At 38.7% G+C, this 20,892-nt stretch overlaps 1 protein-coding gene across 2 annotated transcripts in view; it reads left to right on the top strand.

Moving 5' to 3' along the window:
- SRGAP1 (SLIT-ROBO Rho GTPase activating protein 1) overlaps nucleotides 1–20,892 on the top strand; it is a 144,021-nt gene that overhangs the window by 97,227 nt on the left and 25,902 nt on the right. The window contains exons 7-15 of one of the 2 annotated variants that reach the window (XM_082279813.1): nucleotides 4,480–4,701; nucleotides 5,465–5,566; nucleotides 7,200–7,397; nucleotides 7,517–7,601; nucleotides 11,830–11,857; nucleotides 14,803–14,836; nucleotides 18,147–18,207; nucleotides 18,369–18,446; nucleotides 19,973–20,107. In XM_082279813.1, coding sequence (XP_082135939.1) covers nucleotides 4,480–4,701; nucleotides 5,465–5,566; nucleotides 7,200–7,397; nucleotides 7,517–7,601; nucleotides 11,830–11,857; nucleotides 14,803–14,836; nucleotides 18,147–18,207; nucleotides 18,369–18,446; nucleotides 19,973–20,107 — 943 coding nt within the window. Of the gene's footprint in view, nucleotides 1–4,479; nucleotides 4,702–5,464; nucleotides 5,567–7,199; nucleotides 7,398–7,516; nucleotides 7,602–11,829; nucleotides 11,858–14,191; nucleotides 14,295–14,802; nucleotides 14,837–18,146; nucleotides 18,208–18,368; nucleotides 18,447–19,972; nucleotides 20,108–20,892 lie in introns of both variants that reach the window. The other variant, XM_082279812.1, reaches the window with a different exon arrangement.

Genomic DNA, 20,892 nt, shown 5'->3' with positions numbered 1-20,892 from the left:
AGTAATGTAGTAAACAGTTCAATAAATTTTTTTCTAACAAGGTTGGGGAGGATAGTGGAACTACTTGTTTTTACCAAAAGAAACCCTACCTGTTTTTCATTTGGACTTCACTGCCTTTTCCATATATGAGGCTTATATGGAAAATCCTAAATTACAGTTCCCATCTGAACTCAGTCTGAACTGTTCAACTCTGTCATTTCATTAACAGAGCTCAGGGCTTCTGACTTAAAATTACGATGTGTTACTCATTTGAAGCTCTTGTGATAAAAGCAATATAAAAATATTGCTGGAGTCTTAGCTGGATGATTTAATGCATTTAGTGAGCTGAGGGATGAGACTAACATTTGCAAAGAAGCAGAGAGATAAACAGGATTTGATATGCACAGTGTATTTCTGTCCTCTTCATATTGTGCTAGAGAAATTTGAACTTTCTGTTAAATATTTCTTCTCTGCTGACTAGAGTGGGATCTAGTTCAAGTGGAGGACAGAATTAGTTATTTTCTTTATTTGTATCTGTAAAAACCAGTAAAGATTAGCTGAATTAAATAAGCTTTACCTAGTATATAGAATTTCTTTATAAGATTTTGAGTTTCAGAGGAACGACAGGCTACACACTGCTGCTAATCTGGCTGTTAGTGCCAGCATCTGTCCATATGGCACATACTTTTACTCATTTATGTTCATTAAATTTACGTGAGTATAAGAAGAAGATAAGGAGCTTTTTTGAGACTTACTGTCTGAAAACTTACCATCTTACTCACTTTATATGATCTGAAGGTAAATACTAGGAAATAGTAATCAAAACAACTTCACTGTAGTTCTCTTGCTGAAATAAATAAAATATTAATGTGTTGGTCTTTCTTAAAGTGGAGTTTTTGAATGTCTAATTGCAGTTTGCATGCTTTGGATCGTTAAGAAGTTAAGGAACATTTAGCTATTGTGAACTTAATTCATTATGTAAAGGTTCTTTATTAATCATTCGTAAAACCAAATTTAAAACTAGGGTAAAGTGTGTGCACTTTTGATCTTTATTACGTAAGTCCTCATAAATATGATATGTACAGCCAGATCCCTTTGATTTGAATGTGGATGTCTGTGTAACAGAATACTTAGAAAGTGACTTATTCAGAGGTTAAGGCTTTTTTTATGAATTCCTCTCTCCATTGACATTAGAATTTTATTACTATTCCTGAAACAAAATTAAATGAAATAAGAGCAGCTTGGTTTGGTTGAAGCTCTGTGCTAAGCACTGCAGTTTGTTTTGTTCAAGCCTAAATATACTCTGGGGTACAATAAAGGCAGTAAATGCTCTTGAGACTGCTTCAGATTTAATTCCAAATAAGAATAAAATGCAAATTACAAAATTAGTTTTTCACACATATCCCAAATGCATCCCTCATCTCCCTCCACTTTGCCCAATCAAGTCTTCATGAATCCCGAAATGCAAACAAACTCATAGTCTGTGATTTCATTCTCTTATTTTTCATCGTCATGTCTTACTGCAGCAAGTGACATCTCACCTCTGTAGCCCATAGATAGATAGCAGATCCATAGGTAGATAACCACCCAGGCTGTACCCTCGGTGTGCTGACTAGTGAACCTCTGAGACTCGTATTTATTTTGGCTAAGTGTGGTTGCTCACTTGAACTGTACAAGTATTTCCACAGATCTGCAGATTTTTCCTGAAAATCCTGTAAATATGTGTGCATGTGTGCATGTGTATCTGCATACATGTAGTACTTTTTTGCAGCACCAAAAAGGCTGATGATTGATTTTTCCAAGCATGATGAGAGAAAATGTGGTTGGTCAGGGTGGCAGTTTAGTGGCAATACCTTAAACTTCTGGCCTCAGTAATGAACAAATACCAAAAGTGCTGTCCCTGTTCTAGACAACTCTCTTTTCTAAACCATCTTTTTAGCAGGTTAAAACAATGCATTTCTTTCTGGGTAGCCATGAGTTGATACTATGACAGATGTTTCCCAGTTATGATCTGTGTCTCCAGATTTTGGGGAAAGTGGGCTATGGTCTAGCAGAATTAAGAGTTGTGATGGCTGAGTGTTTAGTTTTGCTTTTAAAAAATAACTTCCCTCATACCAATTCTATTTTTACATGAGTAATTGAAGCAAAATTTCAAATTCAGATGTTTTTAATTCCATTCAAAGAGATACATGTGATAAGGCATTAGTTCAGGATCTGCATTTAATTTTTGTTTTCTCTGCTGGCATTGGCATTGGCATTACAAGAAAATGCCTTAGCCTGGCAGGATATTCTGCTTCATTTGAAAAATCCTCTTCTTGTCCGAGAGGCGGTATTTGTTGCCTTGTTCAGCTGTCACTACTTGCCGAAGATGATCATGTGACTGTGTGGATTAAGGGTTAAACAATGAAGTTATGTCACAGCATAAAGGCTGCAATCTTTTATATTCCAGCTTGCAAAAAAGCTGCATCAGAAACCCACACAGCTCTAATTGTAAATCAATAAGCTTTCTTGTGATACTCAGATTAATCCACTAGAGCCAGAATTCAGGCTGTAGTTTTATAACACATGGGTAGTTGGCAATGTTAAACCTGGCATTGCCCTCTATTTTTAATTCCTTTTCAGTTTAATCTTCCATGAGGTCTCTCTGAAACTAATGCACATGAAATAAAACAGCTGTCCCAATTCACTTTCTTATCAGCACTTTTAGTCTGTCTTTTTCATCCAATATAGTGAATTAAATATGAGATCTGATTTGACATAGAACAAGAGAAAAACACCAAGAGACTTTTCCTTTTAGAAACAATATTTTTGAGGCTGGTGTTCTTTGAAATATGGATGCGCTTTAGTATAAAAGTTGAGTGGCTGTTTCAGTAAGTGTAACACAAATTTCCATTTTATAAATGCAAAAGAGTGAGGTTAACATCTGTGTGTTTGATTGAACACGACATCTTTTTCATTTTATTTGAATGGTTTATCATCTGGTTTTTTGGAGAGCCACTGTCCCATCTGCAGTCACTACCAGGAGTACTTGCTAGGAGTGAAAACTTAGTCTTTCTGGAAGCTCTGTTGTGAATAATACAGCTCTCTGTTAGATTTCAGAGAGCAGCTTCATCAGTAGTCATTACCATACCTAAGTCAAGGTGTGAAGTCTTTCGTTCCCTTCTACTCGTAAGTGAAGTGTTTCATTCCTTTCTATACACGGGTTTTGGTACGGTAAATAGGTTGAAAGCTCTTTCCCATGTAGCGTGTACAACTCAATGTCTGTCTCCCTCTCTCTTTCTCTCCTTTTTCAAATAAGAGGAAAGGGAGAGGAATGTGATCCTATCAGTCCTGTGGTGTTTGTAATACCTGTGAGGGAAGTACTGATATAAAAGGTGTATATATGCATATAGCATACAGTGGGCTGAGTTTAAGTTGCTTCTTCACCCAACTCCATAGTTACCTTGTGAGTCCTGCAGGGATGGATGGCTTCAGGCTGTGGGTGGGCACCCAAGGGGAGTGGCTGGGGACTGAGGGATGCTCTAAAGCAGACTGCTCCGACTGCTCTGTCCGGGCAGTGGCCTCTGATGGGGGCAAATCTCACCTGTTTGAATAAAGAGCACTGCTTTGCATGCAACTCTTGGCAAACTGATGTGCCACTATTGAGGTGACATCTCCCCTTACCTGGAGGCTCACTGAGCAGAAACTGAGGGTATTTACTGTACAATGTAGGGAAACATTCAATTGATGTGCTACTGCTGTGACATTTTAAAAATACTCAGCTGTTCTCTAAAATATTAATCAAACATTAATAATGGGAACTGAGTATGTTTAAAATTCAAGAACAAACACAACTTTGTGTTTTACCAATTAGGTTTCAATTACATTCCATTTCATAGAAAAAAAAGGACGTAAGTTATGACTTTCTGCGTTTAGTAACATGATGTACATTGCTGGCTCTGTATGAGCATGGGAAATAAGGTGTACATTAAATACATTTTCACCATCAGTGGAAAAGATGTTAAACCATTCCTGTTGCATCAAAAAGATCAAGGTATTTGTGGATGTTTTTGTTTGGGCACAGGCATGGTAAGCGGGAATTACTTCAAGTTCACTTTGGTGCTGTCATTAACTTAGATGATAGTTATGTCAGGGTGGGTTTAAATAGGTGATTTAAGGCTTACACATGCTATTGATACTGAAAAGCCTGCCTGTGTGTGTAGTCCTAGACTTTTTTTGAAATAAATACAGTGCCTGCTCTTCTGTCTGATAAGCAAACTGTCACACATGTACACTTGATCTCTTTTCTAAAACTGTCCATTAATCTTTGCAACAGAATGAGGATACTACTTACTGTTTTGACCCCAGTAGTGTGTTTTAATTTAGAAGATATTTTGTTAAATACTTCAAAGATAGAAAAATTTCAGGACAGAAAATTTTAGTGACAGTTTCAGGATTGAGATATTGGAATGGTGTTCCTCCTTTTAAATTTGTTGTCTTTTCTGTTTGTTGTTTTTTTAGTGTTGTGATCTTGGATACCACGCTAGTCTGAACAGAGCCCTAAGAACATACCTGTCTGCAGAGTATAACCTTGAAACTTCCAGGCATGAGGGGTTAGACATCATTGAAAATGCAGTTGACAGCTTGGAGCCACGCAGTGACAAGCAGAGATTCATGGAAATGTACCCCACTGCTTTTTGTCCACCAATGAAATTTGAGTTCCAATCTCATATGGGTGATGAGGTCTGTACACTGATAAGATAAGTATCCCCATAGTGACTGTTTCTGTATACCAGGGTAGAGAATTTGTTCCCTTTAACAAAGAGCCTGGTAAAAGCTACCCAAAAGATCAGCAATAACATTCTGCAAAACTTGCAGCACTGTCTGTTTCTTCAAAGTTCTCATGTAAAAACTGTTACATGTCATTATATTTTGTACCACTCATAATGACATTGCTATAAATTTGCTGGCCAACCTGTGCTCAGTCCAGCACCAGTGTAAGCAGTGACTTTATGTCTTTACTACCTGCATCACTCATAACAGAGTTTGTGGGTGCGATTTGAGAGCAGCTGCAGAGCCGCTCCAAATAATTCATGCTGCAAGGCAGCCTTTTCCCCTTCTTCTTCCCTCATTTTATCATCTGGAGATTTCAGGCATACTGGTACAGCTGTGCCCTGTTCTGCTATACCAAAGCCCAGTAGCAAAGCAGAATTCAAAATCACCCATGTACATCTTTTTTTCTGAAAGTTACTCTGGGGTTTGCATTTCTGTGTGATACAAAAGCAACAAAAAGCAGACATAGAAAAAGGTTGTGCTTGTAGTACATACTTCCACACCTTGTAACATATAAATACTTTAAATTTAGATGGGCACATTTTATTGTCTGTTTTATTAAGTTTTAGTAGCTTTGGTAGGAATTCACCTAGTTTTAAGAAGAACAACCAAAGACTATTGACTGTTTTTTTAAATTACTTGCATCTTACAGCTCTTTTTGATTCTTCGTTAGGTTTGCCAGGTCACTGCCCAGCAACCTGTGCAAGCAGAGCTTATGCTTAGATATCAACAACTACAGTCACGATTGGCTACACTCAAAATTGAAAATGAGGAGGTAAGACCTATGTCTGCAAGGGCTGAGCATTGAACATCATTTTCAGGAAGGTGCAGTGTTTTCTACCTTGCCAAAAGCTTGTAAATGACCCTGAAGTGGCTCCAATCTGTATAAGTGGTTTTAATTTTAAAAATCAAATACTGGCAAATATGCTAAGATATATCCTCACCTGCTTTACAGAGGTTTGAAAACTTTGTCTTTTACTTCTCCATACATTCACATTACTGAGTTCTGCGTTTTTCAGATGCTTCCATGTAAACTTGTTAGAGCACATATTTTTAAATTCTTGTGACAGAAAGCCACTGAGAACAGTTACTGTCTTCTGTGACCACCCTCTGTCCAGTCCTCAACTTGCTACTTCTGTAGTACAAAGGAATTTGAACTGTCTTTTGTGGTAGCTGACTCAAGATCTCTTATGCTCTCAGCTACAGCTATTCATAAACATGACTAATGAATGCCTGTGACGGGAACAGCAAAATAAAGCGCATATTTTTGTAAAATATGGAATAAACAATGCTGTTCTCTTTCCCCTGCTCTGGCAGTGGAAATAAAATTCACTTTTATCACAGTTAAGACAATGTTAATGTCCTTCAGTTTAAATGAGAATCTATTTTTAAAAGAAAACATAGAAATAATTTAATTTCTTCATGTACTTTACTGGTAAGTTTCCAGGATGCCAGTTTTTCTCATTGTAGTTTGTATGTTGAATGTCTAGAACAAAATATTAATATCCGTGAGACATGTACAGTCATCTTTAAAAAAGAAACAACCACTTGCATTCAGAAAGTCTCTCAAGGTAACAAAGACAGAAGAGGAAAGATTATTTCTTTCAGTGAAGTGAAGGGCATGGGGCAGAAATAACATTTGACAGGCATGGAAGGAATATTTGCCCCATTGGAGTTGTGTGTAGAAGTGTCCATGATTTGGTCGACCCTAATAGAGACTCCATCTGAAGCAGAACCAGGAAGTAAATCACATCCTTGTGAATCTTGCCGGTTACTTTATTGCACTGTGGAAACTGCATCCCTCATCCACAGCATCCATGCCTGGGTTTCCACTATGAATAGTGGTGCTGCATAGGTCACAGGAAGGGCTAGGAGTCTGGTGTAAATTGTTCTTTCTCGAGCCCTCGCTGTCCACTTCTGCAGTCTAAACATCCCCATGCCCCTCATCATAGCACTGCACAGTACAGGGTCACAGATTGTTTTCTTGGAGGATGATGTTATTCTGGCCAGATCCAGATCCCTGGATGTACATATTCAATATAACACATTGACCACATTTAGGAGAGCTGACCCTCCAGAGTAGTGCATCATCTCTATTGCCTCCCACATTAGGGACCATAACCAAATCATATCACATTTCAATTTTAATTTCCAACAAATGTTTGATTCACTACAAAGCCAACACAAGAGTACATCTATGTTTGTGAGTTAGACCATGGTAAAGCAGAGAACTAGACAGGAAACCTGTTACATAGATATCTGTTATAGCACATCTAACTTTTCACATTTGCACACCAGTTTGTTTGGGGGAGTGTGCCAGAGAATTACTGCGAGTAATGAGTTTCCCTTCTAAGCTGTTCCTATATATATTTATGTTGCATTTGGCAAATCGTGCTTTTTAATACCAGGTTAAGAAAACAACAGAGGCTACCCTGCAGACAATACAAGATATGGTCACCATTGAAGATTATGATGTGTCAGAGTGTTTCCAGCACAGTCGCTCAACAGAGTCTGTGAAGTCAACAGTCTCTGAGACATACCTGAGTAAGCCTAGCATTGCAAAAAGAAGAGCAAACCAGCAGGAAACAGAGCAATTCTATTTCATGGTATGTTGGTTACTTCCTCATTCGTGTGATACAGACCAAACACCTGAAGTAAACATTATCCAGAAGTTCCTGGAATTTACGTGTCATGCATAGTAATAGATTCATCTGCATCTCTACAGAAATTCAGAGAATATCTGGAAGGTAGCAATCTCATCACAAAACTTCAAGCAAAACATGACTTGCTGCAGAGGACACTTGGAGAAGGTAAATGTCACACAGTAAACTGAAAAGTGTTTCCAGGCTATACAGTGAAGCCACTGAAATGCCAAAGATATGCAGGAAAAGAATTACAAAACTTAAGGCTTAATTGTCCTGTAAGCATAGATTTGATTTTTACCAGTCACAGTTTCAGTGCAGTGGTAAGAGTACACACAATAAATTGATTTTTCTTCTTCAACACTTATTTACTTCCACTGCACAGATGTTTAGACAAGTGACTCTATCTGGCGACAGAGCTATTGAATGAAAAATCTCATGTCTGAAAGGAGAGCGACACAGTCAGTGCAGGTTGATTTAAGAGCTGTGACAAATGTACTGTTCCTACATCCTAACAATTTCTGTTGGCTTGAGGTTTTTTTTAAGACTTGAGAGAGAGTGATCTTTTTAAAGCACATAGAATTATCCAGGATGCATCTTGTACAGTGCACTCACTAGTGCAGCATTTCTAACACATGGACACTAATGTCCTTCTTGCAGCCTAACAACTCAGTGGAGTATTTATCAAAGGTAAAAGGTGAAATCCTGACCTCACTAATGTCAGTAGTAGGTTTCTTACAGACTTAATCTAGTGTTATTTTTTACAAAGTATTTGCATTTTGTAAACTTAAATGAATGAAAACTTCATTAATCGCTCTATACCTGTTGATTATCATTATTGCACATAAAATTATTGCATTACAAATTACAATAGCAGAGGATTATCCGTTGTCCTGAACACTCTCCACAGTTTTTAAAAGTACATCTTAAAATCTAAAGCAAGTCAGCAGAAGTAAAATCAAATGAAGTAAAGCTGAATTAAGGCAGTAATGAATCGCACACTATGCACAGTTCCGGCCTGTCTCTTACCAGCCCTCCCAACAGACACTTCCTCATGCACCAAAAGGGAAAAGGGGAATTGCAGTACAAACGTTGAGGACTAGACACAGAGTGGAACAGACTTGAGAAGAAGTGAGATTACACCACAAAGAGTAAAAATCCTCTCCTGGAGGTTAGAGACTCCGACTTAAAGTTTAGACTCAAGAAAGAAAACCTGTTTGCTAAAGGAATGTCTCTAAAAGATGTGTCAACTTATTTTCTTTTTACTGCCAAGTATCTGTTGTTAATCACATCTCTTCTTGGTTTAAATACAAAAGCCCAGATGCACAAATCCCATGGAGGTGCCTAAACAGCTATTAGCAGTTCAGTGGCTATAACCCAAATGAAGCCCCTGTCCATGGAATGACTGAGGTTGGGGGTAGGATATAAGCAGCATTTTCTTTCAAAACTGAACTGTAGAAGATGGTAGCTGTTTTTAGACAGCTACCTGTGTTATCTTCTTTCTCATGAAAGTTTTCATTCAATAGATTTTTATTTTGAATGTGTATGGTGAGCAGTTTATTTGCACAAAAAAGTGTGCAGCTGACTTTAGTCAAAAAAAAGAGGACATTTTTCTCCTGGAAGCTCATTGAAAATATATTTGGAAGAATAAAGTGAAAGGGGAAACAAAAGGCAACAGAATCTGCTGCATTAACCATGTTGGAAAAAAGTAAGGAAAGAATTCTTTGAAAGGAAACCTAAAGAAAAACTTCTCAGCAGGGTGACCTAAGTGATAAATTGCCATTAGGCTCTGGGCCATTCTGCCTTGCTGGGGCATGCTTGGACTATTCTGTTTGAAGAGTTCCCTTCTACACACCAGCTGTAACCCCCACGTAGTTAATCTGTGCTGGCCACAGTGGTTTTGCACATATTTGTTGTCCCATCACCATAGCACAGCGCATACAAATAGTACCCCAAACACACACATTTACATTCAAAGCTGGTATTTGGGGTGAAAGCCATCATTTTTATCGGTTGAAAAGTTCAAGTACCCCCTTCAGTTGAGGCATGTCCTGCATTAAAATCCCCATGCCTGGGACAGAGGACCTGGATTCTGAAAGTTTCTTGAATGGGGAGGATTGAAAGGATTGAATTACAGTGGAATTATGAATGTTACTGCTAATATAAAAATGAATTTGTAGGAAGTGAACTGCTTCCCTCAAACTGCCTTTTCTGGAAACTTTCATGTCAACAAGACTAGACAAATAACACAGTGTGCTGTGTTAAATAAAGCTAGGGAGAATGGGGGGAGAAGGAGAGCATTGTATCAGCTGCAAGTTTTCCTTCGGCATCCTTTCTTGCTACTATACGGTGTAAGGATGTAGGCTGGATCGATCCAGGTTCCCATCTGGTGTCCATAATGTTAACAGCATTGGGCTTCTATTCTGGTTCATCACCTGCCTACTACAGTCTTGCTGTTTATGGACACAGCAGATACATATTCATGATCTGCACAGGAAAGACAGATGAAGTGCTCTGTGCTGAATTTGCATCTACAGACTTGGAAAGTAAATAAGAAACACTCAAATGAAATTGATACTAAACATAGGAAGCACACTCATGCTCATATTAATCCTGATCCAAAGGCTCCTCTATTGAAGGAAGAAATTAACAAAGAAAAGAGAAGTGCAGGAAAGAAAACAAGGAGTTGTAGAAGAAATTGCCGCTAAGACCCAGACACCTTTTGCCCTAAACTGTTAAATATCAAAGATGTGTTTAAAATCCCCCAGGCACAGCATTTGTAACATCTTCTGTTTTACTACCATTTATTATTTGGATTCTTAGTCTCAGTGAATTTCCCTTGGTAACCTGAGTAGGGAGAAGTCCTTGGCTTACTCCTTTTCTGTTATAGGTTATTTTTCATACTGTTCTTTGATCTCTCTTTTTCCCCTATCTAAAATAGATGCCAACAAGATTTACATGCCTTAATGTCAGAGATTTTTCCCAGAGCACTTTCAGGGGATCCACACTCTTCTGGTACTGGAAAATACATTTTCAGACTAGGGTCGTCAATACTGTGCAGTACTTAGCGTGCATCTGAATACTGGCACATAATACTGTGGTTTTCATATCACTGTTACTCATGAGTCCTGGAATCTAACAAGCTGTTCTGGTGTCGCTTTCGAACTGAGACGTGTACTTAGACCTAGCCCAAGTGAAGCTCAGAGTGATTTTCAAAGTTTGTATCCATAGTTCTGTTCACTGGTATAGGTGTTTAATTCTTCCCTAATACCTTACTTGAACATGTTAATAGTGAATTTTGTTTGCACTGCATGTCACTTAACCCCTTTGAAGATTTTCATAGTTTTGTCAGGATTCGATACAAAAGTATTTCAGTCATCTGTACAGTGCTCTGCCTCCTTAGCTGCTGTGATCTCTCAAGACATTAGTAACTGCCGGATGGATTGCATAAATGGTCCTAATGGCAAGGCTGTTACATTTTCTGCCATGATGAAAAAAGACCATTTTAAGTCCACTGGGTTTCCCTTTTCTTCACTGGTTTTTGATCAGTGAGAATATTTTGCCACTGTATCTACGGCTGTTTAATTGCTTTAAGTCACCTCCTGTGAAGAAAGTTATCAGTAGCCTTTGAAAGCCTAAGTAAATTAATTGAACTGATTCTTCTTTATCCAGTATTTTACTGACATGTTCAAAGATTTTTAATAAATTAATAGTGCACAATTTCCCTTTGGCAATGTTTGGCTCATTGGAACTTACCATACCATGATCTTTGTCCTGTTTCATTATTTTGTTTTTCATTATGATGAGTCAGGCATGCCTGACTTACTGGTATGCTGATTTGCAAAGGAGCCTTTCTGGAATATGATATCTGCTTCTTTACAATTCCTTGCAGTGCCCTGTGGTGTTTCTCAGTGATAGTGTTGTACTTTTTTCCTGCAGTACACAGAGAAAAGAGAGTAGGAAGTCTTTCTATAACTACTTATGTCTAGAGCTCTGTATTTTCAGCACTGAACAGGTTTAGGCACAAGGCGCAGGGGGAGATGTAATCTAATCTTGGCACAGCTCTATTTCCATACTGATTTAGCCACTGAAACATATGAGCACCAACAATAGACATTGTTTGGAATTTTACTTGAAATTATTTACAGTATCAAGTGACTCTTTATCTGTGGGCAGGCTTCTTAAAAGTTGTTCCGCAACATGGATTTTGTTTGTATTTTAAATGGAACTGTGGAGATAGTAGATAACTACACTGCCGTGTTTGCTGTATAGTTGTGTATCTTTTGCTGGTAGCATGAAAGTTAGGACTAAAAATAATTTGCTAAGTGTAATTTAGATACAAAAATTTCAACCTAAAACCTACAAATCATTGTTTCCTGTTTATTGAACTTTCTAGGTCACAGGGCTGAATACATGACAACAAGGTAAGATATTTTTATCTGACTTCGTTTAGACTTAAAAGTAGGTAAAATCCTATAATTTACAAATTTTAGAACAACTTCGTAGGGGTTGTTGCTGTTGATACGTAAATTATGTATAGACCCTGTGTGTTTTAACATTCAGCATTTCTGTTTCAGCATGCTGATGAGTAAAGGACCAGACTGTTCATCTTCCTCATTCTTGTGAGCTGCTTTGGCCAGTGTCAAGGGTGGGACAAGCTGGGAGATCCTTAAAAATCTTTGTGAATCACACATCAGATTTGGAAGTTGCAGGGGGCACTTTGGTGCTAGAAAAGAAATATTTTTCAGTTGTCAAGAGATACCTTGCCCCTCATAGTCTGTAATTCCCTTGTTCAGGATACACAGTTTAAAAGAACCTGGTAGGAAGATCAGTTTGGGCAGTGGGCTGTATCTTTGATAACCTAGCTCTGGACACAAATACCTGCCTCCCCCAGCATCCATGTGTTCCGTGCTTAAATGGCTCTGTACATCCACAGAAGAGAAGGGATTCAGTGTTGGATCTCCCAGCTTTGTGCTGCACGTACTTTTTCAGTTGTGTAATGCCACACCTTTGAAGCTGCCTCCAGATATAAACCTGGATAAGCTCTGCAGCCCCCAGAGACTAGGAGGGGGGCAGTGGCAACTGCTTGGATTTGCAGCTGCCACTTGTATATGTCACTGCTACAGGCAGTGTGTCCTGGTAAAGCAGGAACATTCAGCCCAACTTTCTTGGTCTCGCTCTTCCCTTTCCGTGCAATACATCCTTGCCCAATGCCTGGTCCCAATGTTCCCGGGACATCTCTACAGACTTTACACCAGATTTTCTCCCACCACTCCCATGTTCTTTTCTAGCTCTGTAAAGTTGGACTTGCTCAACTAGTTTTCTTATATGACCTCAGTTGAAAAGTGGTAACAAATCAGAGCATTCTTCCCAGTTGCTGACATTAATTCTGACAACTGTATGTTTAACTCCGCCTCCAGATGTTACCATTCCAGGAATGCGTGGAAATCAACAAGTTTATGTCTAATGAGAAAATCCTCCTTTCTTGACTCCAAAGCAGGCGACTCATCAGGCTCACATCATCCTAAGTTCCCTGCTGTGTAAACAGCTGAAAGAAGATGGTGGATTTAGGCAATGATTTTACCTTAGTAAAGTGAGGGAGCAGTGAAGCCATCTTACCTCATATCTCCTCACAGCTGGTCACTTAGAGAAAGATACTCTGAGGAGTAGAGCCTGCCCATCTGTTACTCAGCACCAGCTCCTGGGCTTTGGCTGGGCCCTGCCTGTTGCCCCAAGGTTCAGTTACATTTCCTGTAAGACTGTGAGACATGCAAACAGAAATGTTCGTCAAGGTCAAAGTTCAATTGTAGGCGGGAAGAGGATATATTTAAAGATGAGTTTAAAATAGCAGATAGTACTCAGACTGAAGTCCCACTGTTGAATGCTCTATGCCTTATTGATCCCCCAAAAACATTTGAATTTTTGCTAATTCCAAAAAACCCTATAGAAACTACTGGTGCATGGGAACTAAGAAAGCTGTTGGCATGACATTCACGAAGGAGTTTGTGACCCAGAGAACAAACAGCATTTACTTCCTATAATCTCTTTCAGTTGTAGTCATCACAGGTGTAACACACTAGGTAAAATTTTGCAGACCAAAGTTTTGTGTGTTCTTCCTATGCTTCTTTTTGTGTTATGCTGGTTTTACTTATTTGTTCAAGTTGTTATACCTTTAATTCCATTAGCTAATTAGCAAGGTGGGGTTTTTTGTGTGTGAAGTTGTTGGTGGCTGGATGTGCAAAGCTAAAGCTGTTTAACCTTCCTGGCTCTGGTTGAAAATGCAGTCAGTTTGGTATTGAAGCATCTTAGGAGTGTGCTGAGCAGCTTTAATTTGCATTTGAAGCTTCTCCAGCATGAAGCAACTTTTCTGCTTGATAAGAGGTGCTTGGAGTGGTCTGTGTTCTGCCATGGCTGGCAGGATGAATTTCAGTGGTTTCTGCATATTTTATGCATGACCACAACAAAAAAAGCCATTCTGATCGTGCAGTGTTTGGAATAAATTTATATGGTAAAACTGCAAAACAGGCATTCATAAAGAATGTCATTATTTATCCGTAAGTAATGCATTTTTAATGGGGCAGTTCTCCACTCTTTAATCAGTGTTACACTTATATTTGATGAAAAGCCTTTATTTGATAAGTGCTGTGTTTGTTGCTCCCTTTACAGTGTTCTGTTGTTTTGCCATGAGCTTACAGACATTTCATTTTATTGCGTGACTTAATTCTACCTTGCTCAGTAATCATATTCCCTTCCCTTAGGCCTCCAAATCTTCCCCCTAAGCCCCAGAAACACAGGAAGGCCAGACCCCGATCACAGTATAGTGCTAAGTTGTTTAATGGTGATTTGGAGTCGTTCATCAAGGTACTGGCACCAGCCACCCCAGTGGCTGATCTCAACGCTTCTTACTATAATGGTCACCAGCTCACAAAAGCTGAGGCAGATCATTATGTTTAAGTCTGTCCTGGGGCTCTTCTTTCCCAGTTGATCAATATAATACTTCCTGAAGTCAAAGGGAAAGATGGGGATTTGTTTCTCACATTAGCCTCCCTACAGTTTTGTTAATCAAGTAGGAATAGTATTGGCAGCCTGCTTTTAAGAGGAAACTTAGCTTCATGTAGAAGATAGGATGTAGTGGTGCATCCCACAATTTACCACAGTTTCCTGCTTGTTATTTTCATTACTTTCAGTGTTCAAAGTCTATGGACAAGCAGTACTTCCCTGGGTTTGATATCCAGATTTTGATTTCCTGTGACTTTAGGAATTTATTATATTGTGTGAAATTGTGATCACCGCTATTCTGGGTCTTGTATCTTTGCTGTATTTACTATCTTCTTCTTTCTCATACTTTTATTTCTAATAATGCTTCTAGCCGAGGCCGAAGGAACTCTCACACGAGACATCAGGTATAGTTCTGGTGACAAGAGAACCAGCTCTGCCTCGCTCTCGGGTTGCATTCATGCCTGGCTCAAAATCAGTTCTTTCAAAGACCTGGAGGGAGAAGTTTGCATTAAGAAATGAGTGTACAAATATAGCAGGCAAAACTAAACCAGAGCAGAACTCTGGAGGGATTGTAGTCTTAAATGATGGATATTTTCTTACTCATTTTCAAGCACCAGCCCATCACAATTAGTGCCTCTGGACGCTAGCTGACACAGCTACAGGAAAGAAATCTTAAAAAATGGTGAAGTTACATTTATAAATGCAGTGAATAGAATTCTTGACTGCAAGCTCTGTGAATTGGGTTTGAATGTTACAGACATTTATTTTTTTCTTGTTCAGTATAGCTAGTGGCAAACATTTTGCAGAACGAATTCTGTGCTCAGTGGCACTGTACAGGTTTAGCTGTCTTTGAGTCAAGCTTTCAGAAATCCTCAGTATAACTGTAGGGAAAACTATTATTATTGTTACACAGGAGATGCTGTGAAATGCAAAGACTTTGAGAAATCATCTCATGATGAAATAGATGAGTATCATGAGCTGTTTCTTGCTTAAGTGTGGATGCTGAAAAGCTTGATGCCGAGAGATTTTCCAGCTTTCTGCCAGCACTCATGTGAAAGTCCTGCTTTTGCACAGATGCTCGCTGGGAGCTGGAAAAATCTCTCAGCATCAAGCTTTTCCGCATGCACACATAGGGGTGAAAGTAAGCAAGGAAGCAGAAATTCTCACAATGAAAGCCCCTGGACTAGAGAAGGGCAAAGCAAATCAGGAGAAATGGTACCTCATCATTTTCCTTCACAGAGACAAAGGTTATACTACATGGCAGTGTGGGTGACAGGGCTTACTTGCAAGTGGGGAGTCCTACATAATTTCAGAAGGAAAGAGGTCAAAAAAGCTGGTAGCCTTATGACAGATTTGCCAGTGTGGGAGCTACCGTAGGATAGCATCTCTGCCCAAAGACCATGTCATTCCTGATAGAGATGAGTTATTTTGACAGGCACAAAAGGATTACAGCTACTGAAATACAGTATCACACCAAATAGCTTTTTGTTAGAGTTTTTCCATCATAAGAAATTATAACTAGCTGCAAACATACATTCACTGACTACACACATCAGATTAAATTCACAGTAGCAGTAGGCTCACTGTTCTTGACACTCACCAACACAGATTGTTATTTCAAATTATTGTTGTTTGATTAGATCCAAAAGGCAAAGCTGTTAGTTTAGATTATTTCAGGGTTGTCATAGGTTAGCAAAGCATAGTCCCGGAAGTGAAAGGCACAAAGTTAATTTCTGGGCATAGGGCAACGATATGGGATACACATCATAAAGTCACCCCAAGACAAGAGTATTACTTAAGTACAAAGTTTTGTGTGGTTCTGAACAGATTCTCCAAAACCAGGTATGAAAGTGATTTGGATTTGGGGTTTTTTTTGTAATTTCTTACTGCAAACGCTATCTTTTCCTGGGCTTCACATTCTTTGCATGAACCAGTGTACTAACAGGAGATGTGGGTGCATGTTGTACACGTTTTCTAATACTCTGCTTTTCTGGAGAGCCAGGCTGCTCGGTGTTGGTGAAGATGATGGTGTTCCTGGGTTTAACAACTGACGTGTTCCAAGGGGTTTTTTTGTTTAGCTGTTACCAAACCGTGACACAAGTCAAAGAGGAAATGCTATTGCGGCCATTACTGGTTCTTGGCTAGCCAGTCTTTGCTAGGTTTTGAATTAAAAGACGAACAAGCCACAATTTAAATAGCATAGTTAGTGATAACAGTCTTTTGTAAGCCCCACTAAACCAGCACGGATTTTAGTAGTTTTTTCTACTTGAGCTTAATTCATAAACTTCCCATTAGTGTAGTTTAGTATGAAAACAAAGTACTAGCTTTTAAGAGGAAATGTGTGTTCTGAGTTACAAAGTGCTTTTGAATTCATGGTTTTATAATTCAAACTGATTTTGTACTAAACTTTCAAATGAATTAGTCAATTCTCTGAGCACTTACATATTGGAAATGCATTTGGAAAGAAAAATTACAGCTTTCAAGACAAGAAATTCTAAGATTACTTTTGAAACTAATTTTTGCAGCATAAGCACCAACTTTTCCAAATAATTTTTAATCATATTATTTACGTCTTTAGTCTGTATTTAATAACTTGTGGTCACTAGTGTGCTTGGGTTAAAACATCCCCTTTTTAAAGTGCCAAAACAAAAGGACTCCAATGATTCTTTCAGAAAATAAGCACTTTAAAAGGAAAAGACAAGTAACTCACTGAAAATTAGTGTACAGTCATCTTCGCCCCTTTCCATCACAAATGTTTTTTATCCTTTTTTAAAACACTTTTGTGTAACTGAAAATGTAGCCACAGACCTGCTGCTGTATCATTGCTGAGATGAGGAGCCGTGATTCCTGAACTCTGCCAGTGGCAGGTGGGGAGGTGTAGGCTGTGACCTCCCTTTCCCAGTAATTTTGTGCCTAGAAAAGAAGCAGCTGAGCCACATGCTCAGCTCAAGGTAGCTGCAATTCACCACCCGGTGATTACCAGCTATTTAGAGCAGCCAGAAAGAACATGCCAGGCCATCGTCTCCCCATGGTAGGGCACACAAACCAGCAGAGCACACAGCAGTGCTCTCAGTCTGGATGGAGACATTCTGCTACCCCATGCAATGTCATTCAGTGGCTCTGCTCCAAGAACGTTTCTGACAGTCCAGCAAATCCAGAAATGCCTTGCAAATTGTTTGCCATAAACTTTTTTTTTACCAAAAAAACCCTACTAAACAATAAAAAGCCCCCACATTGAGGAATTAAGTCCTGTATAATTAAGTCCACGTAGGATTTTCTCCACCAGGAAAAGAAAGGTCAGTTAAATTCATGCAGAGGGATCATCTTCATCATGAATTATTATTCTTAGTAATAATCTTTCTAAAGGGCAAATTCGCTGCTTTAACTCATTTTGCTTCAAAAATCTAAAATGCATGCATGAGCCTGGATGTCACATACAGTGTTAGCCAGATATGGTAACAGAGGTAGAGAACTGAATTTCCTGATTAAAGGATTTTAAGAACCATAATTCTTTTCTTCACCTGTTCCTTTTCTTCCCTCCCTCTAAATGGGAAGAGAACTCTGTTAGAAGTGGTATTTTTACTTAGGTGTTTTTTTACCAACACTGTATGTCCATCTAGATTGACCAAGAAAGTCCATTTTCACATTAGGCCATAGTAGGGAGGTTTCCTCTTTCTGATCTGCAGCTCACTCGTTCTGCTCTTGTTTCTGCAGGATTCAGGGCAAGTCATTCCTCTTATTGTGGAAAGCTGTATCAGATTTATAAACTTATATGGTAAGCTCTGACAAAAACTATGTCATTTCATTACTGCCCTGACTTTTTCATATATCTTTTACATTCCTCATTTAGCACTACAACTGGTTTTTAAAATAGAGGTTAAAAGTATTTTTAAAAATTAATTAATTTTTTACCGCTGTCTCCCATCTTTTCTGCAGGTCTTCAGCATCAGGGAATTTTTAGAGTGTCTGGTTCCCAGGTGGAAGTCAATGATATTAAAAATTCATTTGAGAGAGGTAATTGGATTTTCATTTATTTGAGCACCTTAATATCTGACATTTAAAAATCTTCTAAATTCTAATTATTTTCTTGACTGTTTAAACAGATTGTATGTACTGTGTGTACTGCACCTAAAACTTTGTGCCATCACATGCTTAAACATGAAGTACAATGATGACATGTGCATGTTTATCCCCCATTATGTCCTAGGAGCTTGAGGGTTTTTCTTATTTTGTTCAGACAAGACATATGACTCTTGAATCAACTGTAAACATTAGTTTTTTGTTAATGGTAAACTGCAAATAATAGTTTCTGTGTATTTTATTTTAAAGATCCTCAGAAAAGAAAGGTAATGAGTTTATTTGATTCAAGAGACTACTTAACACAATTTGAAAGTCCTGTTGCTTGATCTTCTGGAATATGAGTGCTCAACTTTCTGGTCCTTCTGCCAAAGTTGCATCACGATCCAGGAAAATAGGGAGTAAAAAAAAAGGGGTCATTCCATTTTTCATTCCGAAAGGAAACTTCAACCCCAGAGGAGGAATTACATGAAAAATATCAGGAAGTAAACCCAGCTTTTTAAACATTAGTGGCTTCCAACTCCCAGCCTAGGATTGCTCTGCTAGGGAAACCAGGGTCCAGCAGTCCTCTAACTGTGTTAAAGCAATACTTGTTATATTTTTTTTAAATCTTACATTCCTTTTTTTGAGTCTTAAAAGCTGGGTTTTTTTAATTTCTAGGGAAAATTAAAACTTTTGCAGATCATGCTAATGACAAAACCCTTGGAGCAAGAAGTCTTGTGACTAAAAGCATGAGAAAATATGCACAGTATTTTTCTCCCCAGTATTAGTTATATATATCTTGTTAAACCTGATCTTGTCTTTGACAAGATACATAAAGCAGCTGTTTTCACTTGCTAAGTGAAGCCACATCCCTCCATTCTGCAGCTTTTAAATCTGCTTATTCTTAGCAGCTCCTCCTAGGTAGTGTTATCCTTGAAGATCCATACATTTTAAAGCGTTTCAAAATAAAGATTAAGCCTTTAAAATTACATAAATAAAATAGTGCAGTCGTGGCTGAGGTTTCAGTTAGGTTTTCAACCAAATGGTTGCATATATTCCTGATGTTTTAAATTTTTAGAATGAAGACACATCTTTCAATTCAATGAGTGATCTTACTCCATTTGCTTTATGTAGGGGTCCAAAGAAAAGTCTGCAAAACTCTATTCAATTAAGAACGTTTGGCTTTTTTATTTTACTAACTATAAATCACGACATGTCCATAAATACCTAGCTGGAAGTTCAGGACCTAAGAGATCGCTAGGTTATGTAATTGTAGGGAAGCTTTATTTAGGCTGCCTTTTTTTAGTTTAATCATAGTCTGGGATTTCTACATCAGTGTTTATTATCTTACTTGAATGCTTGCATTGCCACCTCCCACACACTAAAAACAAAAACCGCCCAAAATGTCACTCACTCACAAAAATGTTTCATGCAAGAACGCTCCTGCATGTGTGTTTCATTCACTTTATTTACTTTTTAAGGTGAAAATCCTTTGGCAGATGACCAAAGTAACCATGACATTAACTCAGTTGCTGGAGTACTGAAGCTCTATTTCCGAGGGCTGGAAAATCCTGTCTTTCCTAAGGAAAGATTTAATGATCTTATTTCTTGTATCAGTAAGTAGAAATTTCTGGTTTTTCTTAATAGAATTTTTCTTTCAGATAATGCAGTAGTAGCCTGAAAAAAGAGCTAACTTCACAGATTTTCCTGAGATGATTTGTTTGCCATGTGTGGTAGTCTGGGTCAGTTGTTAGTCATACTCACAGCTGTGGTTGTTCCCTTTTTCCACTGGGATTAATGTACAGTACAATTCTTTGTTTAATAGGGCAGGAAGAATATCTTTTGCTGTACAAGGGATAGTTAAATTTAAACGCATTGTTATTTTCCTCTGTGCACAGACAGAAGGGAATGAAGTCATGAACATGCAACCAGATTGTGTTACTTTCCAAGAAGGTTTTCATGCCCCACAGCTTCGGGTCAGCACTGGTGAATAAGTAACTAACTGCTCAACATTGTGTGATTCTGGACCTTTATTGTGCTCAGCTCAAAACTACCGATCCAACCCAGAAAACTCTTCAGTGCAGGGATAGAGGGGAACAGCTGAGTGTTGTCTGCGGGAGAGCCTGGTCTGCCTTCCCACACACAAGTTGTAATAGGATGCCTTGGAGGAGCATCGCATGATCTGTGTGCTGCTGGTGCTCATAGCCAGACACAGAGAGGTTGTAGTAATTTGGAAAGTTGTCAGTGGTTGAGTGAATTGCTTTGACATGCACAAAACCTCAGGGACCCAGGTCAGTGACCCCTGCAGGTGTTGAGGGGTGAGGCCAAGCCAACCTTCAGTAGACTTTGCTGTTTCCTGTGGGCACAGTGGTCAGAGGAGCTAGTTTGAGGAGGAATTTCC

The sequence above is a fragment of the Coloeus monedula genome, assembly GCF_965178545.1.
Source record: "Coloeus monedula genome assembly, chromosome: 4".
Lineage (NCBI taxonomy): Eukaryota > Metazoa > Chordata > Aves > Passeriformes > Corvidae > Coloeus > Coloeus monedula.
The sequence above is the reverse complement of the archived record's forward strand: the minus strand, read 5'-3'. Positions and strand labels throughout refer to the sequence as shown.